The following is a 25,071-nucleotide window of genomic DNA, read 5'->3' as shown; positions in this document are numbered from 1 at the left end:
GGGGGACCCTATTGACGATGGGGAGTGTGTGCAAGGCACAACAAGACCATTGGTCAAACTACCATAAGGTGGTCTACATAGGGAGGTATCCTATGACCATTCTCCTTCATCACTTCCATCCTTATCCTTCTCTTGCAGTTGGAATTCCTTCAATAATCAATCATGATAGAGTTTAGAAAGATAAAATAGGGTGTCCTGAACGTCCTTTTCCTCTAAGTCCAAGAGCGGTGGACTCTGTCTACACCCCTTTGGCCTCATGGGACCATCGGTCAACTACCATGAGGTGGTGTACCTAGAGGAGGACCTCATCACCCTTCTCCCTTCTTGTACTTCCGTATATCACTATTATGGCAGTTGACTCAATATATTCATTATGGGGTATTCTTCATACGAATGATGATATGAATTGCATATACATTTCATGATTTTATAACAAGTTTTCTCTTATCGTATTTTGGATTGACCCATGTTTGCACAATAGCATGACTCATGTCTATGAATTTCAAAACATAATAAATTATATCCTTTTGATTCATTCATAAAAAAAATATAGAGCCAAACACAGAGCATACACTTGAAAACACAAAATATACACATGAATGCATGAAGACACAAAGCATACACAAATAGACATAGTTCACTTGGCTCACAGGAGATGGGGACATCCATCTAGGATCCGATCCATCTCTCGGAGCAACTAATCCACAAGAAGTGCCTTTGTATGATGTAACATAGGTTCATTCCACTGCAGGCCTTATCCAACTTACTTGGTAGGGTTAGATACAACTCTCATTATTAGCTAAAATTACAACACATAAGAGTGGGGGAAAGAGATAGGAAGGGTTTTCTTGGAACCATTTCTACACCAAGCCCAAGAGAAGTTGTCTTCTACAACCTTCTTGTTTCACTTGGCAGTTTGCTTACCCCTCAAATCTATTTCTCCCAAAATAACCATGTCTTGTGGGGCTAGGTAGAGAATGTAACTGGGTTCCTTGACTTCTCCGTGTAAGGGCCCTCAAGGTTCTAGATGCCACTTTGGTCATTCTAGAACGGCCTACTTATGAGCCCCTCGTCACCCCTTCATTACATTTCACACCTCACCCTACAAGATGAACTACTACTAAACATAACTTCTATCATATCCTTAAAATATTAAGGTGCTGATAATATTATGATGCTATCAAGTATGCAGTAATGATTTTGATAAAGTTCTAATAGTCATAATATTTCTGAGATGCTTTATTCTTTATGATACTAAGCAACACTCCTGAGAACTACTGTTAAACTAATGTATTTGCCGAGTTTAATGTATATGGGTTTGACATACCTTAAATGTGATTCTGATTAAATCAGGTACGTGATACTGTTCCCAACAGAATCTCCCATATATTGTAAATGTAAATAGAATTGAAATGATACAGCATACCATTGATAATAACGTCTTTGCTGATTCCTTTGTTCCTGCTGCAATGGCTGAGATCAGACCTGCAACTTTTGTTTGATCTTTGATTTGGAGGGGTTGAATAGTTAACCCAAGTTGTATGTGGCGGTTATGTAGTTTATCCCACAAGATGGCAAGATTATTCTTTGATACCACTGTAGTGTCCCCTTATGTTTTTATTTATGAAGTAGGAACATTTAACTCATAAGAATCAATTGCAAGAGACTTCTTTCCTCAATTTCTTTGTAAATACTTGTAAATAAAGATAATCAATGCAATAATGATTTGATACACAATGATCTCCCACTTATAATATAATGATATGAAGTCAATATCAATGCTATCACGGATCTAGCAATAAGGCATAAAATGATCTTGATCAATATATATATGTATATGCGCTAGGCGCAATGCAACCGAATGATTATCTCTGTTTTCCTGGTATATCCGATATGAATTTGCAATGTTCTTGTTGATATGCTTGCTGTGTCTGATCCTGGTCCTTAAACTAATGAAATTACCTTCCAAATATTTCTTAGAATGATACGGTGGTCTGCTATTCTATATGTGTCTTTGTGAATGTGCAGAGGTATATGAGGATATCACTCACTGTGATATGTTGCTATCCCTAATCTTAAATTATATGCTTGCAACAATAATTAATGGTGCTGTTTCCAATATGATTGTATTAGCTTGCAATGGTGGTGCTGTATCTTATTTTAATCCTGAAATGTATGCAACCTGCTTTGACACTTAGCCAAAAGATGCTTTTAATGAGCAGATCCACATTGGGATACAAGAATAAAATTAAAAACAACTTTCGATACCTTGAATTGAATAATAGAACTGCCTTCTTATATCTTGTACTTGGGATGAGGAATCACGTGTAAAGGACATGACTCATGTCTCTTCTTAATCGCATCACTCCATAATACTTCAAAACGCTGCATTAATCCATTTCGTGTTTGTATACAATAGTCAACACACCCATTCATTATTGCTAATCATTGACAATGGATTGTCTTCATGTCTTTTCACAAGGACATTAGTTTATGTTTAACATAGGTAGTCATTATTATTCTTATTGATCACTGTTTATTCCATGCCGTATTTCTTCTTATGATATTGATTGTGGATGATAATTGATTATTACTGCTATTTAGATATCGGTCCAATCATTATCTTCTATTATGATCAGTTCATGCCTTAGCCGGTTGATCTTTGAAATATTGATGACCGATGATGATCTTCACCATTAATTCTGCTTGGTGACTATACATATGTTTGTTTAGTCTTCTTCCTTCTTGATTGTGATATGGATTCTCCTTGTCTTTGGTTGATATTGCTGTTATTCTTCATTGATCAACGATTTGTATTGTAATGGTTCTGCATTGGATATCTTTGATTTTGCTGATGACAATTGATTCTCGATCTGGTTTGCTCTTCACAGTGATGCTTATGGTATCTTTGATCATCCAACCCTTCTCTTTGCCGATTGTCCATTGACAACATGTCGTGTTGATTACTCTTTGTAAGTATGGTCGATATGCAGCGATGGTCAACTTCATGTAACCGTATTAAGCATGATGATCTCCAATCATACATTTTACCTCTCACAATCCAATCATACATTTTACCTCTCACAATGACTTAATCATTCTTATCGATCAGCTTGGTATGATAATTTGTTAATTTATAGTTTTGAGTCTGGATTATAAAGATATGATTGTAATAGATCATTCACTTCTTTGTCTACTTCCTTTAATGACCTTTCGATTCATTTTGCAATTTTGTCTCTTTTAGAGACTTCACAAAATTGAAGAAGTACTAACGTTGTAAGGTTAAGTTGGGTACATTACACATTCCGAGGTTGTGAGGCCATACCAAAAAGTGTCATACTCGTAACACAAGGAATTGTCATACCAATATGCCAAGACATTGTGCCAAGTGAAGAAGCCATACAAAGGGAGTTACTGCTGGCCGTATGAGGTGAATGATGTCCAAGAGACCTACCAAAAGTACTTCCAATGCTAACTTTAGACTTCCAGAATGCTTCTTTACGGAATAGACAAAGTGCAAAGGGCATACCTGGCATTGTTATACTGCATAGCTCTGTTGTACAGAATGGAGAGGGCCCGAATATTATACAGTATTAGTGACCTCTAAGTGGTGAGGGGAATTTTGATGTCGTATGGAAACAATGACCCATATGTGTTGAGGACCTTGTTGTATGGTGACTACTTGTGCCAAGAGCTTGCCAAATAGTACTCTATCAGACTGTACTTTGCCAAGCCGTACTGTGTCAAGCTGTACACTACCAAGCCGTACTGTGCTAGCTCGTACACTACCAAGCCGTGCTCTGCCAGCCTGTACACTACCAAGTTGTACTCTGCCAACTTGTGCAAGAGGTTTCTCAAGGAATTGTAGGCTGCCAATTTTGTTTTCTTGGAATGAGAATGACCTTTGCCAACAGTGGTTTATATAATGCTGGTGAAAAATGTTTGACCAACTCCTTATTTTTTAATTTTTTCATTTGTCTTTATTTTTTTAGCCCAACACTTTAGAATAATTTTTAATTTTGACTCATTAATTTCTCCTACCTTCACCATATACAATATTTTAATAAAGTGCCTTTTAATCCATATTTAATTTTGTTCTTTTCACTTTTATTGCTCCAAAATAATTTTTTGCCTTCAATCTTTTCATTTTGTTCGATCCCCTTTTCTTTTTTCTTCCATTTTTGATCTTCGTTTTGTTAGGATGTATTGTCAATAACTTTACATGCTTTCATCGGTTGCTCTCCACCAAGAGTTGTAGCTTCAAGAAAATTACACATTGACGAAAATACCTTGCAGTCCTCCATTTGCCAGTGGAATAATCCATTCAAGGAACTCATTTCATCTTCAGAGTAGTCTTCTAGCTCAAGCACACCTTCCTCATTAGGTTCCATTATTTTCCTTCATCCATTTTGGGATTTGGATCTCCATCCTCAAACTTTGAGTTGGAGGATGCCAGTTCTTCACTCACCGCCTGATTCCTTAGGTCGATGATGTACTTCCTCCCTTCACTCTCGATTGAGAGTGTGCTGCACTTCCAATTGTGGCTTGCCTTGGCGGTGATCAACCAATCCCTCCCTAGGAGTGCGTCGTACACCCTCTTCTGTAATGGGATGACTATAGAGTCCAAAATAAATTGTTGTGTCCCGATCATTGCTTGTTGTGCCATCAATATTACCAATGGTTTGATGCCATGCTTGTCGACACCTACCAAGTAGAAGGTCGATGACCAAAGTGTTTGTCTTACGAGGCTTTTCCAAGTATATTTTGGCGGTATGTTTACTCCTGAGCCTTTGTCAACAATGTTGTTTGTCAATTGCCTCCCCATAGTTTCCATCTTGATGATGGCTGGCTTCCTCCCGATGCTCACGGTCAGCAACATTGGATCATTGGCCTCATTCCCTTCACGTGGTGGTTTCCCTGGTGGTTCCTCTTGTGGCTTGCATTGTTTTTGCCTGATTGTGTCATCACTGACTATGTTGATAATTGCCACTCCGAGTTGCAGCATATTTTTAGATATCCTTCTACGCAAATTTTTAGATATACTCATAAAGTGGCCAAGTAAACCTTCTATGCATATTTTTAGATATCCTCATAAAGTGACCCACAAAAAACAATAAGACAAATATTTTACAAACATTTTCTCGTGGATTTGATGGTTACCAATTGTATTGCTCTTCAAACAATTCAAGTTATGTGAACTTTTGGAGAAACAAATATAGGGAAGATATACAAAATGTTGAAATGGAGCGTCTTTAATGAACAATGATCAATACTTTAATGGAACCTGTAACCTTTGCAGCCTCCTAGTCCATAACATAACTAAAAATATGCGTAGAAGGTTTACCTGGTCAATGATGTATCGACTACTAACAAATATCCCTAGCAATTAGCTACGACTCTGAAAACTGAACAACACTAACGCATTTTGCCATCCACCATAGGTCAATTTTCCATGACACTCCCACCAGTTGTCTATTCCTTTCCTACAATACTTCAAATCTCTAGTCTCCTTGTGTCTCCCACACAAGAAGTCTTCTTCCTCTCTCTGCTCTTTCTCTTTCCACACTTTGAAAGTTTTCTCAAGCTCACACACAAGCTTCTCTCTCTACATTTCAATCCAGGGAATCCCACCTCTAGATTTAGGATTTTAGGCTAAGCCAAAATCCGTATTCTAAGGGGGTTATATCTCCCATAACCATGAAGAGCAATATTGATGCCCAAAAACAACAAATAGAAAGATTTGCACTAACGGAAGTAGAACATGCTGCATTACAAGGGCTAGGTAAGTCAAAGGTGCATTTGGAAACTTGTATTTGCACATCAATGGAGGTGATAGAAATGGATTCAAATCTTTAGGTGAATCAGTTTAATGCTACCCTTGGCGAGGATCCAAGGGCTTGGTATGCTTATCAAGATTTTTGATGGGGTACTAGAGACTGGTTCAATTGGTAGTATATTTTTGTAAGACCTTTCATTTCTAGGATACCTATGAATAGATTAGTAAAGTCTTTTGAAAGACGAAACAAATAATTGTGGATAATGATGAGACCTCACAATAAAGTGCAAAGTCAATAAGGTCTAGGAGAAATACAATCATTGATGTCGAATAAAAAACTAAGAGTGCACTAAAGCAAAGAAAGGAAACCTTTTTTTGATCCTTTGGGCCCAAGAGTGGCATAGAGGACATATTGTGAACCAATTAGTAAAAGGATCCATTTATGAAAGCTGTGTTGAACATACCATGGAAATAGAAAACAAATGTAGAAGAATAATTAAAGAGTCCATTCCAAATATTTAATGAATTCACTAGCTGAAAAATGCATTACATATTTGGGAAGGCCTAGCCCCATAGAACTATGAATAGTTATGTTGTAGGCATGCTCAATGTACTTAGATATTATCTCAAATGTGAAGGTGAGATCGTAGTACATTAGCAATAACTAGATAGTATGTCTTCACAGTTCAACCACTTTAGTCTGTTCATTCGTCTGAGGATAGTGTTATTGATTTATTCAAAGGAATGTCAAACATATCCCAAAATGCTTCCCAAAAATGACATCTAATCATTGACCAAGCAAACCTTCTATGCATATTTTTAGTTATGTTATGGACTTGGAGGCTGCAAAGGTTACAGGTTCCATTAAAGTATTGATCATTGTGCAATATTGACGCTCCATTTTAACATTTTCTATATCTGCCCTATATTTTGTTTCTCCAAAAGTTCATGTACCTTGAATTGTTTGAAGAGCAATACAATTGGTCACTGTCAGATCCAGGAAAAAATGTTTGTAATGTATTTGTCTGATTGTTTTTTGTAGGTCACTTTATGAGGATTCAGTATTGTATGTGGGACTCTGGGGTATTAGAACTCCTAAATTATTATTTTAGGGCTTAATTTATTAAGCATTGTTTGTAGGTGGAACCATTTCAAGTTTTCACGGGAATAGAGGGCTCTTTTATAATTATTTATTGGCTGCTGACTGTCGCATACACGATTACCTGCCATCTCAGAATTATTTAGCATCCAACCAGTAAGTAAAATCAAGAGCCTTTGTTTAGTCCTTCAGCCCAATTGGCCCATCCATGACCATGTCTTTACATACCAAAATGAATAATATTTAGTTTCCAAAATTTGTGAACCTTTAGTTTGTTCATTTTCTTTTCTGTTAGCTGGTGTGTTTATTTCTTCTGTTTGTCATTGGCCGTCAATGTGCAAAAACTTACCTGTAGCAAAAATACAACAATCCAATAATAAAAAATAAAATGTTGAGTTGGCTATGCCTAAGTTCCAGTTTTAGTATTGAAAAGTTATCTTTTTATGAAAATTTGAGGCAGTTCGTAGATGAGTTGATTGATCTAAGTGGTTTGTGGATTAGTTGGCTGATATCTTTAACTGCTCTCGTTTCTTTTCACATTTCTCATTGAATAAATGTGTTTCTGATTTCTATTAATTATATGTGTTTGTTGTTTTTGAAACTTATGGATCCAAGTTTATAAATCAGAATCAATATCAAATAGTTTTCACATTTACTATAAGATTCTTTACTATTTGATAATTCTTCTTCTCATGAATAATATAGCTAAGATCAAACTTCTAATTTTTTTTCCTAGGCTCGAATACTTTCTTTGTTCTTGAATAAGGTAGTTCAGGTTGCTTGCAGTCTATTAGCATCTGAAGCTAGGAATTTTCCACTACTTTTAGTAAGTAAATGTGTCAATAGTTTATTTGGTTTTCCTATAACTCATAAAGGCCATCCATGTAGCATTTACAGTTAACACTTGTGTTGTGAATGAACTTGAGTTCTTTTCTACGAATAAAAATTAAAATTGCCTCCTATAATATGCATACGGTTTTCATATTTGTGGTGTTTAGACTGGAGCATAAAAATACACATCTAATTGGATTGAAAAGTGATTTAATTGCAGGGTCGACTTTTTCTCTCTCCACGAATGCTAGGGTTTTATTCAAATATCTTTGGACACAAAACAAAGTTTTTGATTTTATGGGATGATATCGATGAGGTTCAAGAGACATCACCTGGTCTTAGTTCAGTGGGCTTGCTGCTCAATCCATCAATTTTAGTATTCACAAAAAAGGGGCGAGGCAAAGATGCTTGCCAATATGCCAAGAGTTTGGATTCTAGAGGCCGTTGTAAATTCCAATTCCAATCATTTGTTCATTTTGGACCAGCATACAGGTTTCCTTTTATAAAACTTTTACTTGCAGTTGAATAAATTATGTTTAATGATTATTGTGTTATGGATTATTTTGGTATGGAATCACAAAATGGTTCCAGCTGGCTTCATTTTGTTATTCATTATTTATCACCTAATGCCTTTGCAGGAGCTAGAATTGTTTCTTCCTCTTCAAATTGTTCCCTTTCTAATTTTTGTATTCCTTACGTGATAAATTTGTGATGTAGGAGCATCCAAAGGTGTAAGAGCAATCTTGCATCACCCAAAAACATGTTTTACTTTAATTTCTGATAGTTTTGAATCTTGATTGATACTCGTGAAGCTCATTCCTCTAAGATGTATTAAAAGGACTAAAATTACAGGGTTTTTATGTTCAATTTTTTTGCATTCGAGAATGTGGAGACCTGAAAATTTACCCGGAGCTTTAAATTTGTAAAATTAGCCTAGGGTTAAAAAAATTAGCCAGAGATCATTTGCAGATAGTGAGATACTAATGTTTCAAGGTTCAAAAATCCTATAAAAAATATTCAACTTGAATTTTGGACCTTTTAATGATTGAATGTGACCTTGATGAATCTCCGATCAATTCTTGATCTGGGAATATCACGGATGAGAACAATCTGAAATCTTCCCTTTAAAAGAAAGGGCTCAATCGGGTGCCTAGGTCAAAAGTTGACTCCCAAAAGTTGCACTACTTTTAGGAGGGAAATTATAATTTTCAAAATACACTTGGAAGCACCAAAACCCAATAGGGCATTTTTTCTGCATATCCCAAGGCATGGAAAAAGGAGGGAAAAATGTTACCTTGTCAAAAAAGGGGAAAAGGGTCGAATTCAGTTCGGTTTTTGCAGGGGAGGGGGTAGCTACAGAAAGGCAAAAGGCTCTAGAAGCAAGGGGAATTACATTGTGATGTGTTGCTATTTGTTGCATGTTGCATGTCATATTTTTGTTATGTAATCAGTCATATTTTCAATAAAGAATCAATATTTACATGTGTGAAATCTGTGTTATTATATTTTTGTGTTTTGTTTGAGCTAACTCATTTCAAGAGGTATCAGAGCTGGTTGTTGTTCTTGTGTGTGGATTGATTGTCGAAGGTTGAGACAATTTGCACTAGGATCTAGAGGTTTTTTTGTTCGAGGTGAAAGCAAAATTGCTTATTTTTGGCAACTTTGCACAAGAAGTTTCGTACATAGTGTAAGAGGAGAAAAACAAGAAGCCTCCACAAAAAGACCGTGTTGGGAGATATAGTGACAAAGGAAGAATTTAGGGCTTTGCAAAGGCAGATTAATGCAATCCAAGAGGAACTAAGAAGAGGGTTTGAACCTAGAAGAGGAGATGAGAGTGAATACAAAGATGTTGTACCTTAAGTTGATGCAGAATCTAAGAAAGTGAAGAGGAACTTGAACAAGAAGATTGTTAAAAGCCAAACAAAAATTGGGAAGAGACCCGAGATTGATATCTCCAAATATTCAGGTAGTTTCAATCTCAAAGAACTAATAGATTGGATTAATGATATGGAAGAGTAATTTGAATATGAAGAGATAGAAGATCTTGAGAGGGTCAGATTTACAAAGACCAAGCTTAAGGGTCATGTTGGAATTTGGTAGAAGGAGGTGCAATTAGAGAGAAATCAAAAAGGAAAGGAAAAGGTAACCAAATGGTGCAATTAGAGAGAAATCAAAAAGGAAAGGAAAAGGTAACCAAATGGGATAGAATAGTGGAAAAATTGAAGAGGCAGTTTATTCCAGTGGGTAATGAGTTGGAGCTCTTGAAGAAGATGCAAAGTTTGAGGCAGTCAAGTAGAATAGTCAAAGAATATGCTAAAGAGTTTACAAGGTTATCATCGGAGCTGGCCGCATACAGGCTAATAAAGAAAAGGTAGCTAGATATATCAAAGGATTGAAACCCAATATCTAAGAATAACTAAGGTTGGTTAGATTGACCACTATTGAAGATGCATACCAATTTGTAGTGAAGGTAGAAGAGAAGTTGAATATAAGATTTGAGGGCAAGCAAAGAGGAAGAGGTCATGGAGGAAGAACTCGTGGCAGATCTTATGGAGGTTGACAAGATGAACAAAAGAAGAATGAGGATGCAAGCTCCAGTCACAATAACAAGGGTGAAAATACATACCGCCCTAGGGACCAAAATGATGGATACCAAAGATGAAGAGGAAGATTTGGAAGAGGAGCCAAAAGAGAAGGTTTCAAAGGAACATGTTTCAGATTTGGTGAAGGACATAGAGCTTATGACTACCATCAAAATCAAGGAGGATCAAATAGAAGACTAGAGGATATGCTAGAGTTTCCCATGTAGATGAGGAGGCTAGATCTAAGCATGTAGAAGAGGCAAAAAGAGGAGAAACCGTTTTTGTTAGAAGAGCCTTGTTGAGAGATGAAGGAAAAGGAGGACCAGCCCAAAGGAAGAGCTTATTCAAAACAAAGTGCAAGTCAAGAGGTAAGTGTTGTAATGTGATCATTGATAGTGGAAGTATTGATAATCTAGTTTCTGAGGAGATGGTCACAAAACTAAATTTGAAAATATTAGAGCATCCACATCCATATAGGATTGCATATTAATAATTTATTAGTGTGGCTAGCTAGATCTAACTAGAGATGCAGATGGAAAATAGACAATGAAAGGGAAAAAGTTTGAATAAAAGGCTATATTTTGGGTTCATTCTTGTGGCTCTTGTAATTCAAAAAGAAATGTTGAATTTGCTAACTTATCTTTGTTAAAGTAAAAACTACATCGTACTTGAAATCTTGTTTTTATTAAGATATATTTTTTCGCTTAGTATTTTCTTGGGAAAATGAATTTACACCTAGTTAATGCATCAACAATGTATATTGCTTCCTTTTTGCTCTATAATTTTTTTCTATAAGGATTGTGGTTTTTTCTACTCGGCACTTATATATGTAAACACAGCCCTTATTCTGGTTATCAACAATTAAAAAAATTGTGATTTTAGATTATTTGTGGTCTTGAATTATGTGCTCGATCATACCTTCTTCTATGAAAAGATTAAAATATTTCTAAACTCTATTAAAACAAAATGGATATTCTCAAAAGACTTGTATATGTATTTTGTAACTTGTTGACAAGACTTAGCATAATAACATGATTCAATTTTGTGTGACTACCACTTCATCTTAGAGAGATCTTGCTAGAAATACACAAGAATTTGTGAACATCACCTCTACCTTTTCCTCATGTCATGAGTTTGTAGCTTCTTCTCACGAATCATTGCGCACCTTGTGCCTCCTCTACTTACTCTTATTGCACCTCCTCTACAAATTGTCATCATGCCTTTTCCCATCGTGCATTCTTTGTTAGAATGTCGTGGGGCTGTCTATATAGTGATTTCACAGGATTTTTAGGGTTTGCAGGTTTTTGCAGCAAGTTTTTCACCTTTTTTTGCCAATTTTTTGGAAATATAAACACGAAAAATCATTGAAAATTTGGTCAGCATTTTTTTTGCTAATCATTATTATTTCAGCATAAAAATTAGTTGGCTTCATGATTCACGATTAATCATTTATGATCGCATTTTTTTGCAGATTATTGCTTCTTTTCTTTTGAGTGAATTTGTTGTACTTTATTTTTGTGAATGGTCTCAAAAGCACTCCAATTGCACTCACAATAAATAAAAGCCACAAGGTTGGGATATAATGTGGATGACAAGCTTGTAAAGATTAAGTGTTGTGGCACCAAACTCTGCCCACCACAAATCTACAAGGATAACATCTATAACTTTGCAAGAATTTTAGTATAAATTAGAAGTTAAATTTTTTAAAACCAAAATAAAACATTTTTTTTACTTGACTGTAGATTCTCTCCTATGAATGCATAAATTTGAATAAAATGCCTTTTCTACCCTTCTACAACTTTGTAACTCATTGTGTATGAGATCTTGAAGGTTGTCATAGGGATCAACCTCATTTTGAGGCCAAGAATAACCTCGACATCCACTCTACATTAAGGGGAGAAGAGAAACTCGAGGTTCAAATTGTAGGTAGCAATATGAATATGTTGGTTCCACCTTCGATCAATAGTGTGCCATATAGGTTCATATTTGGTTTACTTAACCCATACAAATATAGAATAACTTCTTTGGTCCTATCTATGGCCTCATATAGATACCCCATGAGATTTTTATACCCATGCACCAATTGCAAAGCCCTATCAATGGTTCTAACAACTAAAACAAGAGTGAATGAAAAAAATTAGAAAATATAAATAAATTAAAAATTAAACCCCCCAGTTCATGGGGTTAGTTAAGTTAATCCGAAGGTCAATGTGAGGGGCGATGCACAATGGGTTCCTCTAGATGAAGAATGGATAAAACTAATTTTTCATGGTGGTTCTTGTGGAAACCTAGGCAAGTTAGGGGCTGGTTGTGTAATCAAGGACCAAGATAGCAATATGCTGGCAATGGCAACAAAAAGACTCATAGATGGAACAAACAACAAAGCAGAATTTTAAGCAGCTTTATTAAGTTTGTAGACATGTTTAAGATTAAAAAGGAGTTTATTCACCTGGAAAGTGATTCAATTATTACAATCAACACCATATGTTGCAAAACAACTTCGAACTGGAAGTTAAATAAGATATTATCAATAATCATTGAAACCTTAGATTGCTTCAAGGATTATAAAATCTCTCATGTATATTGTGAGGCCAATGTGTTGGCCGATCATATCGCAAATTGGGCAAAAATGTATTGGCGTTTTTGGACATGAGGTGTGATAATGTAGAGTTTCTCTCCCAGCCATGAGGAGTAGAATGAAATCATGAAGGCACAATGTGAATCTGTTATCACTTGTTCAAGTATGAGAATTAGTAATGCAAAGTATGCCTACATGTCAAGCAATTATTTTCCTACACTTACAAATCCCCACTTTCCATCTTGCACACCTCACTGTGTATTACCACTTAACCATGAACACATCCATATATGCCTTTCTACAAAGACTTGACATATGGCATTTATAAGAGAAATTACAGAAGCTAGGCTCAGATAGATCTTCAAGACCAAGTCCGCAATTATGGTTCACTCCAACAAAATGGTGCTTGGAGATAATAATATGATTACTTCCTATAGATATTGAGTTAATTTCGATGTAGCTTCCATTTTTTGTGTGGCTTTGCTTGAAAGTGGGAAAGAGCTAGGGTGTGTGAAAATGATTGAGATAGGGTTTGTGTATTCCATTTGTTATTCATGTTATGGGATCTAATAGTAAATCTTGGCTCTCAAAGATGAAGATGGGCATCGATTTCTTAAAAATTGTTATAGGGATTCCACATGCTAGAGATGCTAATTGGTCCTTTGTGTGGATTGCCAAATCGGAGAATGATGACGTGAGGATGAATAGTTGAGGCTTCATTCAAAGAAGTAGTAGTTTTTTTTAATTGTCAAATGGCTATTTTGTTGTCTTAAAGCCTGATAGGTATATAGTCTAATAGAAGATTGAAGTGTAGGGACTTTGGTGTCTTAAGTCCAATCTTGTAATAGCTTCATTATGATGACCAGTCATGGAGGTTGTGATCCCCAATTGGTCTTATATGTAAAATTAAAATTAGAATATTAACATATTACAAAAACGACTTTTAATGTTGTTTTTTTCTTTTAAAAGAAAAATTTGATCAAAATTTTACCTTGATGATCTCACACATAGTCTTGACAAGTGTATCATAAAAGATGGTCTTGACTATGCTCTTTGCTTCAAGTTTCTTGTTCTCACAAACATGTGCTTCAAGTTGGGCAATGTAGTTGTTATACTCTGCAAGGTAAGGGAATTAATAGCAAAATGTGTGACTCTTGAACGCATGAGCTTCTTATCATTGGTGTTCTCATTCATGAGGTTTAGGATCCATGTGTGATTGTAGGATGTCTTTGGTAATATCATAGTTACAAGACTCGACTTAGACTCGACAAGCCAATTTTGGACTCGGACTTGGACTTGGCGTCGGCTTCGAAAATTGAAAAACCCAAGAAATTCGAAGATTTTTAAGGACTTAATAGTTGTTTCATGCACCCTTTAATAAATAAACCTTAAAGACACAATAACCTCATCAAATAGAAGTTGCTTTGATCAAATAATTATAAATGCTCATTATAGCTTAAGGAAATAACACATTTAGATATATAAACATTGTCATACAAAACTCATGGAATATGAAATCCATGGCATCGAAACAAATATCATGTAATATCCCACTAATTTTTTTTTTTGTTTTTTCAGGCCAATAGCAGTTCATCCACAACAATTACTCGTTAAGGTTAGAGTAATAAGCAAAACAACTAAAGGGAACCCTTCCACCTTTTGTTCACCGAGAGCCCAGACTGGGAGGGTGAGAGCATACGGTGTTCGGGGGATCGTCAGCATCAATAAACAAACTGAACATTACAACTGCATGGGCGGCAAGCCATCCCCTTCTGCTTATCCAGTAGGATAGAAACTAAACTTCTTGGCAGTGAACCGACCAAGGGAAAGATTACAAGAAATAGAAGTTCAATCACTCTACCGCGTATTTTAGCGGGAGGACATTACATTAACAATCACTCTACCGCATATTTCAGCGGGAGGACCAAAACATGGAACTTTATCACTCGACCACTTATTCAGCGGGAGGACATTACATTAAAACAAGGTCAAATGTTCAAGCCACTATCAATGTGACCCAAGAGGAAGGCGATTCCCAAGGACAATCCGAACAAAATGAATGCATGGTTCAAACTATAACCTTCCCAACTAAAAAGGAAGATATGTTGGAAGGAAAAGTATTACTCAAAAGGGGCGAGACTAAGAAAGCTCAGCCTACAGTCAAAGAGAACCTCACCACTAACTTGGTTCTTCCCGAAAAAGAAGTCGCAATCAAGAAAGATGTAGTTAAGAAAGGAAAATCTACAAGCAAAGCCAGTCACTCAAAAGAAGAGAGTCCAGCAAAAGATGATCATTCAAAGATTAATCAAATCAAACATCAAGAATCAAGTGAGGAAACCTCAGTGCCTTCTCAAGGAAAGGATGAACCAGCACCGTTCTTGCTATCAGTCAGGATATTTGGAAAGCTATTACACAATTGCCTTTATGATTCCGGAGCCTCAAGCAATGTGATGCCCCTGGTCGTTTGTCAAAGACTTGGAATAACTCCTGCACCTACCAAGAGGAAGGTCACTCAGCTTGACAAGACAGAAGTTCCAGTCATGGGAGAATTGAACAACATCCATATGCAATTGGCCGCGGATCCAAGAGTCCAGAATTTCATAGATATATCAGTAGTGGATATTCCAGATTCATATGGAATGCTCCTGAGTCGAAATTGGTCCCGAAAATTGAATGGATATGTATCGACCGATTTCGCACACATGTGGTTACCATGGAGAGGAGTCCCGAACCAGATCAAGATTGATAGCACCCCAAGGTTGAGGTTGATGATAACTGAATATGGGGAAGACAATGAAGTCCTATTTTTAGAGTCCGACCTAGGAACGTACAAGCCCAAAGTGGAGGAGATCTTGATGATACAAGGTGTGCAAGATGAAGATACCCAGCAAGAAGTCATGGAGTCAACTGAGATCGTCATTGAAAGCGATCAAGGATCCGATCAAGAGAATGAAGGGATGTTTGAAAACTTCAGAAGATTCGTACAAAGAAATATCAAGCAAAGTGTGCAACTTGGCAACCTAACATCCGTCCGAGATTTGCTTCTTCCGAATTGGTGTAGAATTCACAATGCCGTCCACTCAGAATTATCTTGTACTTTATGCCAGACCGCATTGGAGCAAGTATATAAAAGAGTTCCACAGACACTGATTGTGGAAGAAATTCAAGATTCAGAGAATGAGAGCTCTACAGAGACCGAGAGTTCTATGGAAGATGAAGTTTTATCCAACACATCAAATGAAAGTCATGAAAGTCCAGAGATAGAAAATCAAGAAAATCAAATATGGACATTAAGGTTCGACGGATCTAAGTCCAAACAAGGATCTGGAGCTGGATATGAATTGATTAGTCCAAAAGGAGAAACATACCTTGCCGCTCACAGATTGCAGTTCCCTTGCACCAACAACGTAGCAGAATATGAATCTTTGGTTAATGGATCACTATTAGCCATCCAAAAGGGGGCGAAGATACTGCAAGTATATGGAGACTCAGAAATTGCAATAAGGCAAATCAGAAAGCAATATGTTTGCCATGATAAAAGATTAACCAAGTACAGGAATCGAGTCTGGGATCTAATTGAAAGTTTTGATGCTTTCAATATCAATTCAATTTATAGACATCAGAATCAAGTGGCCAATTCACTTGCACAGGCCGCTAGTTCGTTAATACCATTGGCAATGGAAGGATTAAAGAGGTTTACAATCGAGTTAATATCAGTTCCTTCAGTCCCAGACAACATTACCAATTTCCAAGTTTTCGAAGACGACAAGCACATTCTAGACTTCCTAACCAACACAGACGTCTTCTTAACACAGATCATAGATGAAGATGAAGTGGGTGAAGCTGAGTTCGATGCTGAAGGAGTCCTGAACTTAAAGACAAACACTATTCCAAAAGGAATGGTGGAATTAGAAAGGATTTTTGATCCTGACAAGCTGAAAGAAAAGAAAAATCACAATGTAGAAGGAAATATGTGTGATGCAATTAATCTAGGTGATGAAACACAAGTTAAGAATGTTTTCATTGGAAAGTCTTGCACAGCGACTGAAAGAGATGGAATCCTGAAGAACATGAGGGACTTCCCAGATGTCATCGCATGGAGCTACGAAGATCTTAAGACCTACGACACTACAATTATCACTCACACAATCCCGTTGAAGCCAGGAAGCAAGCCATTTAGGCAAAGGCAAAGACCCGTCAACCCTTTGTTGGAACCACTGATATACCAAGAAGTGAAGAAGTTACTCACAGCTAAAATCATCTTCCCAGTAAGACACTCGACGTGGGTCGCCAACCTGGTACCTGTTAGAAAGAAAAATGGAGAGATCAGATTGTGTGTTGATTTTAGAAATCTCAACAGAGCGTCAGAGAAAGATAACTATCCGCTCCCATCATTAGATGAAGTATTGCAGATCGTCAATGGATCGCAGATGATGTCCTTTCTGGATGGATATTCAGGATACAATCAAGTCCTAGTCGAACCTGAAGATCGACTGAAGACTGCTTTCACCACCAAATGGGGAACATTTGCCTATAAGAGAATGCCTTTTGGACTCATAAACGCCGGGGCCACATTCCAGAGAGCTATGGATATCGCCTTCAGAGATTTAATTGGTAAATGCATTATTATATATATGGATGATATCACAGTTTTCTCCAGACAGAGAGAAGATCATGTGGACGACTTGAGAACAGTCTTCCAAAGATGCAGAAGATACGGTGTCTCCCTTAATCCGAAGAAATGCATATTTGGAGTCACAGAAGGAAAGCTTTTAGGACATGTCATTTCAGAAAAAGGAATATCTATCGATCCTGAAAGAGTAAAGGCCATATCTACTATCAATTTGCCAGCAAGCAAGAAAGAGCTCAAGTCATTTTTCAGCAAGATCAACTTCGTCCGAAAGTTCATTACCGGATTTGCCGAGATTGTCAGACCATTGAATGAAATGTTAAAGAAAGATGCAAAGGTTGAATGGACTCCACAAGCCAGAAGGGCATTTGAAGAAATAAAGACTGCAATTTCAGAAGCACCAGTGTTGATCAGTCCAGATTATCTCAAACCTTTTTATTTATATTCTTTCGCCTTCGATTACACTTGTGCCGCCATTCTCACCCAAAGAAGTGAAGAGAGGGACGAAAACCCAATTGCTTTCATGAGCACTCCGTTGAAAGATGCAGAACTGAGATATCCAAATGTTGAAAAGCAAGCCTACGCATTAGTAAAGGCAGTGAAGAAATTTAGGCATTACCTCCTGAGAGCCAAAATTTATGCAATAGTGCCCGATGCAGCCGTCAGGACTCTTCTCATGCAAAATGAACTAGGAGAGAGAAGAGGAAAGTGGGTCGCCATTATCCAAGAATTTGATATTGAAATACAGCCCATGAAACTTGTTCGAGGACAAGCGTTGGCTCAGACATTGGCAATTGATGGACCAAGATTAGTCCAGCAGGGAATGGACTTTATTGGTGTCATCAACCCCGCATCCTCAGCACAACACAAGTACATCATTACAGCTACAGATTATTGTACCAGATGGTCAGAGGCACAAGCACTTAAGGTTTGTTCTACTGAAGTTGTAATCAAGTTTCTAGAGGAGAACATAATCACAAGGTTTGGATGCCCTTATGCGTTGGTTTGCGACAATGGATCGGCGTTCACATCATTGAGATTCTCAAATTGGGCTTTTGAGTACGGAATAACCCTCAAGTTTTCATCAAATTACTATCCTCAGGGTAATGGGTTAGCAGAATCCACAAACAAAAATTTGCTCAGCGTCATCAAGAAATTATTAGAGAGAAGTCCAAGAGAATGGCACACCCAATTGAGATTTGCTTTATGGGCAGACAGAATTAGAACAAAGAACGCATTAGGCATTTCGCCTTATTTTCTGGTTTATGGCCAAGACCCAGCCTTCCCCATGCAACTCAGGATTCCGACTTTAAGATTCATTCAGGAGTACATGGAAGATACTGATGTAGTGCAGGCCAGACTGACACAGTTAATGAACTTAGAAGAAAAGAGAGATCAAGCATTAGAAAACTTTGCGAAACACCAAGGAGTGGTGAAGAGATGGTTTGATCGACAAGCAAGAGTCAAGGCGTTCCGAATTTCAGATCTCGTCCTGTATTGGGACAAAGCACATGAGAAAAGAGGAGAACATGATAAGTTTGATAAGCTCTGGAAGGGCCCTTATCAAATTTCAGAAATATTGGGAGAAAATGCATTTAGGTTGCAGACTTTAACAGGAGAGGACATCCCGTTGCCTGTCAATGGGAGATATCTCAAAGATTATTTCCAATCCTAAAATGCCAAGGCCTTCCCTTGTACATAGTTAGTTTAGTTTGCTTTCGTTGTTTTCGTTTGTTTGTTTTGTTTTTCGTTTTGTTTGCTTTTGCTTTTTGTTTTCGTTCTTAGTTTAGGTGTTTTTGTTTTAGGTTAGTTGTTTTGTCCTGAGGGGTATCCATTTGATATTGGGTCATTTTGTTATGTAACGCTCTGACTTCCCGCTAGACTGTTGGTTGCATTTGGAAAATCATGAGGTCTTTTGGAATTGCAAAGGGAGTTTCTTTTAATAAAGCTTTGAGTCAGGATGTATTTGCATTGAAGTAGATTAGCTTATTGAACTCACGTATTTTCGTCCTCCAGTTATTATATTTTCACACACTTATAATCTCCGAGTCATTATGGTTTACAGGTGAAGCTGTGATCAGTGAAAAATCTAAAGTCTAGCTTCAGCGCCACCGCAATCCTCAAACCCTAGTGAGTTTCACTACTCACAAGCCAAAGAATCGACGGAACTGAAAAGCAGTATCAAAAGAAAAGATGAAAAAATGAGAAAAATCAAAAGAAAAGAGATGAGCTAAAAGGAAATATCAAAATTGGCTAAAGGGAATTTACGAGTAACTCCATCGGGGCTATAGACGCCTGACTGGCAATGGAGCAATGTTCGTGAGCTTGCGGCGATAACCTCGTCGGGACTATGGACGTTTGACCGGCAGCGAGGCTCTATCCAGGATGCTTTTGGAGTTTAGACGAACTACGTAGCTTATCACAGGGGAACTTGAAGATCATGATTGTCTTGTTGAGGGGAATTAACGCATTTGCACACACATAGGTAACTGTGGACTTGATACTTTGTCTCAATATGATGGTCTCTTCTTGTAAGTGTTTCTTAACTCCTGGTTTTGTTGAGGGAGGTTTTCTGAGTTTTCCTTTAGAAAGATTGATTCCCAAATGTTTTGCAACATTTCTCAGTGGTGTTGCCAGATGTTGTGACCATTTCACACATCGCCCCATCGCAAATGGGGACCCCCTCTTTTTGCTCGCCTTTTGCTTCGTTTTTTAGGATTTTGTTAGTCAGTTAGTTGTCTGGATTTAGGGTCAAGCCTTAGGGTTTTTATTTTTGTCTTTTCAGGCCAAAATCCAGTCGTTTTTGAGAGCTTTTGAGCTTCCTTTTCTAGGATGCAAATTTTGAATGCAATGAATTCGCCAAAATGGTTTAATGTTCAATTGGAATGTTGATGCAGAGCTTAAATTTGTCTAAGTGTTGAGAGTGAAGTGTGAATTTTTGTCCGATTGAATATTTTGACTAAATTTTGACTTTTTTGATTTTTGGTCCTGGGTATTGGAAATGATTTGTTTTTGCCTTGTGAAGTGTTAAAATGTGAAAAATCATGTTATTTTGGCCTGTAGGAGCAAAATCGCTCCTGTCCCTCACTGAAGGACGGGAGCTCATTTTCAAATATCTCACTATTCCTACAGAGTCAAGACGAATTTCAAATTGGAAGTGATGGAGAACGGCGAGATCTTTCCATTGAATATAAATTGAAGATTTTCATGAGCACCGAAACGCCTCTAGGAGAAAAATCGCTCCTGTCCCTCAGTGAAGGACCGGAGCTACAAATCAAATTTTGCCTTGTCCTTGCAAGATTTCGTTGACTTGATGATTTGAAGAGGTCCAAAGGAAGATGCTTTACCAAATGAATATAATTTGAAGTGCTATCACAAAGGAGAATGGTCCAAAATGCAAAGTTCGCTCCTGTCCCTCTCCAAGGGACCAAGGCGAAGTACCTTATAGCTCCTGTCCCTCTCCCAAGGACCAGAGCGATGTCCTTCATTGGGCAAAATCCAGGCAAAAATCAAGACAAGTTTACGTCCAAAGGCAAGGAAGAGCGTGAGATGAACTCATTGAATACAAATTGAAGATTTTTAAACGTCCACAAGGGTCCCAAAATGCCCAGTTCGCTCCTGTCCCTCAGGAAGGGACCAGAGCGATTTTTGTTATAATTGATTTTCTTGCCAAGTTGCAAACGATATCAAGGCATGGATGAATGGAGTGGAGCATGACGAATCCGTTGAATATAAATTTGGAACCTGACAAAATGAAATGAAGGCCACAAGAGATGGATCGCTCCTGTCCCTCTCCAAGGGACCAGGGCGATACAATGGTTATATTGCCTTTTACTTAAGTTTGAAATCGATCTAAGTCAAGACGAAGGGTGGCAAGAACATCTTAAGGCATCTTCATCGAGCACAAGCACTTAAAGGTCATCACAATGAAGAAATTTGCACCCTAAGACCTAGTTCGCTCCTGTCCCTCAGGAAGGGACCAGGGCGATGTTGGATATATTGGCCATTCCATGCAAGATTTACGTAAGATCAAGGGTTTGCAAGGTCTTAAAAGGTCCATGGCATGATTAGAGGGTGATACAAAAGGATTTTGAACGTAAAATGATCATCAAATTAAACATAGAGACCATATCGCTCCTGTCCCTCTCCAAGGGACCAGGGCGATTTGCTTTGGATTCTTCGTTTTGCTCTAAGTTCATGCCAAGTCAAAGCTTCGCAAGGTTATGCAAGGTCCAAGGCGTTCTTTGAAGAGGACATGCAAGTGTTTTGAACGTCCAAACGTTGCTAGTCAAGTTAAAGAGCTCATATCGCTCCTGTCCTTTGGACAAGGACCAAAGCGATCCCATCAAAAGCACTCATAATCCTTCACAGTCAAGGCAAGGCGAGGATGAACAAGGTAAAGGACGGCGTTTGGAAGACATCACAACGAAGATTGAAGTTTAAAGTTGCCAAGATTAAGGAGAAAGACATGGATCGCTCCTGTCCCTCTCCAAGGGACAAGGGCGATGATCCCTCTAAATGTCCAAACACCATATGCAAACAAATGGAACAAGCATAGAAGGAACGAACAAAGATGTTATTCGCTCTACAATGAAGGATCGAAGATCAAAAATGCGAGGTCTACGTGAAAACATGGAGATCGCTCCTGTCCTTTGGACAAGGACCAGGGCGATGAACACCCAAAGGCACTTATGCGCACATGCAAGGCAATCAAATTCGAAGGACCCATCAAAATGATCGATATTGAACGTGGAAGGGAAGGAGATGAACGTTGAAAACATGACAAAATCATGGATCGCTCCTGTCCCTCTCCAAGGGACCAGGGCGATGAGGTACGTCCCTTTCGTTTTCATAATTTTGGCGCCAAATAAACATTTCAAATTTCCCTTAAATGCTAAGTTCGATAAAATTGAAAATCCTATTTAAATTAGCATTTAATATGGCGTTGATCATTTATTAATTATTTTGCCTTTATTAAAAAATCGAAATTTATAAATTAAAACTAAAGGCATTTAATTAATCATTAATTAGTTAATAAAAAATCGAATTGGAGCGCTCATATATGGAGGTCGGCCTTTTTATTTAATTAAAAAATCATTTAAAAATCGTTTGAAATTGTTATATTTTACCAAGTCGGCCTTAGTAAATGGAGAGATGCAAGCGCTATATATATAGGGGGGTGAAAACTATTATTTTCACATCATTATTTTATCCTTCTACATGCGAATTGAGGAAAGCAAAGATAGTGCGAAGTGTGTTTGAAGAGGTGCGAATTCCATCCAAGGTGACGTAAGCAATCAAAGGTGGTGCGATACTTAAAGACCTTCATTTGAGCGAATTTGCTAAGAGTTGAAGACCACGTTAAAGGTGAATTTGAGGATCACATTGAAGACAAAGGTGGTGAAATTAATATCTTGAGGAGATAACGTTGAAGATCATCTATACCTCAATTTTGCCTAGGCGATCTTTTGTCTTTTTGCATTCTAGAGCTAGCTCTCTATTGAGGTATGGCGATTTGATTTCATTGTTTTATTTGTTCTTCGTCATATTTTAAGTTTTGAAATTTTGAATTTTGAATTTCAGTAAGCTCAGTCGTTTTTAGGAAATGATAACTCTAAAGTCTTATCATGAGGTTTCCTAAAAACTTTATCTCTCTAATCAACGTTATTCATTGCAAAATATGGTTCTCATAATGAAATGGTGTGTAGGTATGGCGACCCCGAAGGCGGGAGCATCCACCAGCCGCTCGGCTCTCATGAAAGAAGATCAGAAGACCGAAGAAGTGGAGACCAAGATCGTGTCGAAGTGGAGCAACATTGGAGATACAAACTTGGGGAACTTTAGCACGAAGAAGTTTCGAGAGGTTCCTTACATTGGCAAGCCATCACCTGTCGCCCGGAGAATAATAGAGAGTGGCATCATCAAGGCGGCCGGTTTTTCTCCAGCTATTCAGTGCCACGAGTTGATGATCGAGTGTGCCCGTCACTACAATCCACAGTCCAGGACAATTGTGTCCAATGAGGGAAACACTTTGGCGTACCTTTCAGAGGAAGCTATAAGTGAAGCTTTCCATCTTCCAGAGCACAGGGACATGATATATAAGAGCATTGAAGGAGCCAGATCAGTGTACGATGATGATCCAGATGCTTGCCTAAGCATAATCAACAAGAACTGGCTACTCAAGAGTTGTCCCCGTCTAAGCAAGGTACCGAACACACCGCACCGGATTGATTTCCAGGAGGAGTACAGAGATTTGATTACTATGCTCAACAGAGTTACAGGAGCACCTCATGCCTTCTATTTTGAGAAGTGGATGTTTTACTTCATCCAGGTGATTGTTCAAGGAAAGGGTACAATACATTGGGCTAGGATAATTAGCCATTGCTTAGACGTACAGTTGAGGAGACTCAGGGCTACTAAGTCCTTCCACATGAGTTCATACGTCATCTATGCTTTGATCAGGAGTGTTGAGTACGCAGGACTACCTCACAGAGGAGTGATTGGAAGAGGACCCGGTGAGGTCAAAGCTTGTGAATCCTATGCCTACTTGCATCATCCGCCAGGGAAAAACTACAAGTTAGTCAATGATACCTTCACGATGAACATCACGAGGACGTTGCAAGGAGGGATTCACAATAGATTATCTCAGGACGCCCAGGAATTCATCAAGAGGTACGGTGCTTGGTTCATTCAGTTTCCCAAGTTTACTTACATTAGAGTGCATGGATGTCCTTTACCACCATACATGTTGCCGAGATATCCGACAGACAGAATTGTGTTACTTGAAGTAACAAGGCAGTTGGCAGCATATGTGAAGGCATTCAGACACAGACATCAGAATGGAGTCCAAGTACCTATTATTTTGGGTAATTCAGTTGAGGTATGTCCTAATGTCTTAGCCATGGATGACGCAGAGAAGGAGTTAGCCTTGTATTCTTTTTCATCTTTTGCTTGGAGAGAGAGTTTTGATCCACATGGACATTTAGAGGAGACGGTCGGTAGAAGATTTAGACATGAGCATCAAATTGAAGATTTTATGATGAACCTCCTAGATGATCTTGAAGTGAAACGAAAGATACATTCTAGATTGCCTTTGGATTTCATCAGGAAATGCAGGATTTACAGAGTGGCCGACCAAGCTCAGGACAATGGCAGGCATATCCAGTCTTCCTATGATAGAGAAAGCAAAACAATAAGGTTGGATTGGAATGAGCCCGAGGTCGTGGATTTAGATGCTTTGATGGCACCAGTTTTGTCTTGTACTCGCAGATGGGTAGACGTTCAGCATCAGAAGTTGAGAGAACAAGGCATAGCTATGTCTTTTACTTTGGAAGAGAAACCAGCCGAAGGTGGAGCTAGTGTGAGTGAAGGCAATCCTAATCCTAGAAATTCAGGTGAAGGTAACCTTCGATGTGCCAGTGAAGGCAATCTCCATCCGAGAGGTTCGAAGAGAAAGGAAAGGTCAGAAAAGAAAGAGTCTTTCAAGAAAAAGCAAGGTGCCAACAAAGATCAAACACCAGGTACTTCTTCTAGACCAGAGAACAGAACAACTCAAGTGGAAGAGTCCATGGAGTC

The 25,071-nt window shown here is 38.0% G+C and overlaps 1 protein-coding gene across 1 annotated transcript in view; it reads left to right on the top strand.

Annotated features, from left to right (window-relative positions):
- Positions 1-25,071, top strand: part of LOC131031075 (C2 and GRAM domain-containing protein At1g03370) — a 167,297-nt gene that overhangs the window by 47,565 nt on the left and 94,661 nt on the right. Inside the window, exon 6 of the mRNA XM_057962102.2 lies at positions 7,927-8,198. Coding sequence (XP_057818085.2) covers positions 7,927-8,198 — 272 coding nt within the window. The remainder of the gene's footprint in view (positions 1-7,926; positions 8,199-25,071) is intronic.

This window comes from Cryptomeria japonica, chromosome 5, assembly GCF_030272615.1.
Source record: "Cryptomeria japonica chromosome 5, Sugi_1.0, whole genome shotgun sequence".
In the NCBI taxonomy this organism is placed as follows: Eukaryota; Viridiplantae; Streptophyta; class Pinopsida; order Cupressales; family Cupressaceae; genus Cryptomeria; species Cryptomeria japonica.
Note: the sequence above shows the minus strand (reverse complement) of the source record. Positions and strands in the feature narration are given on the sequence as shown.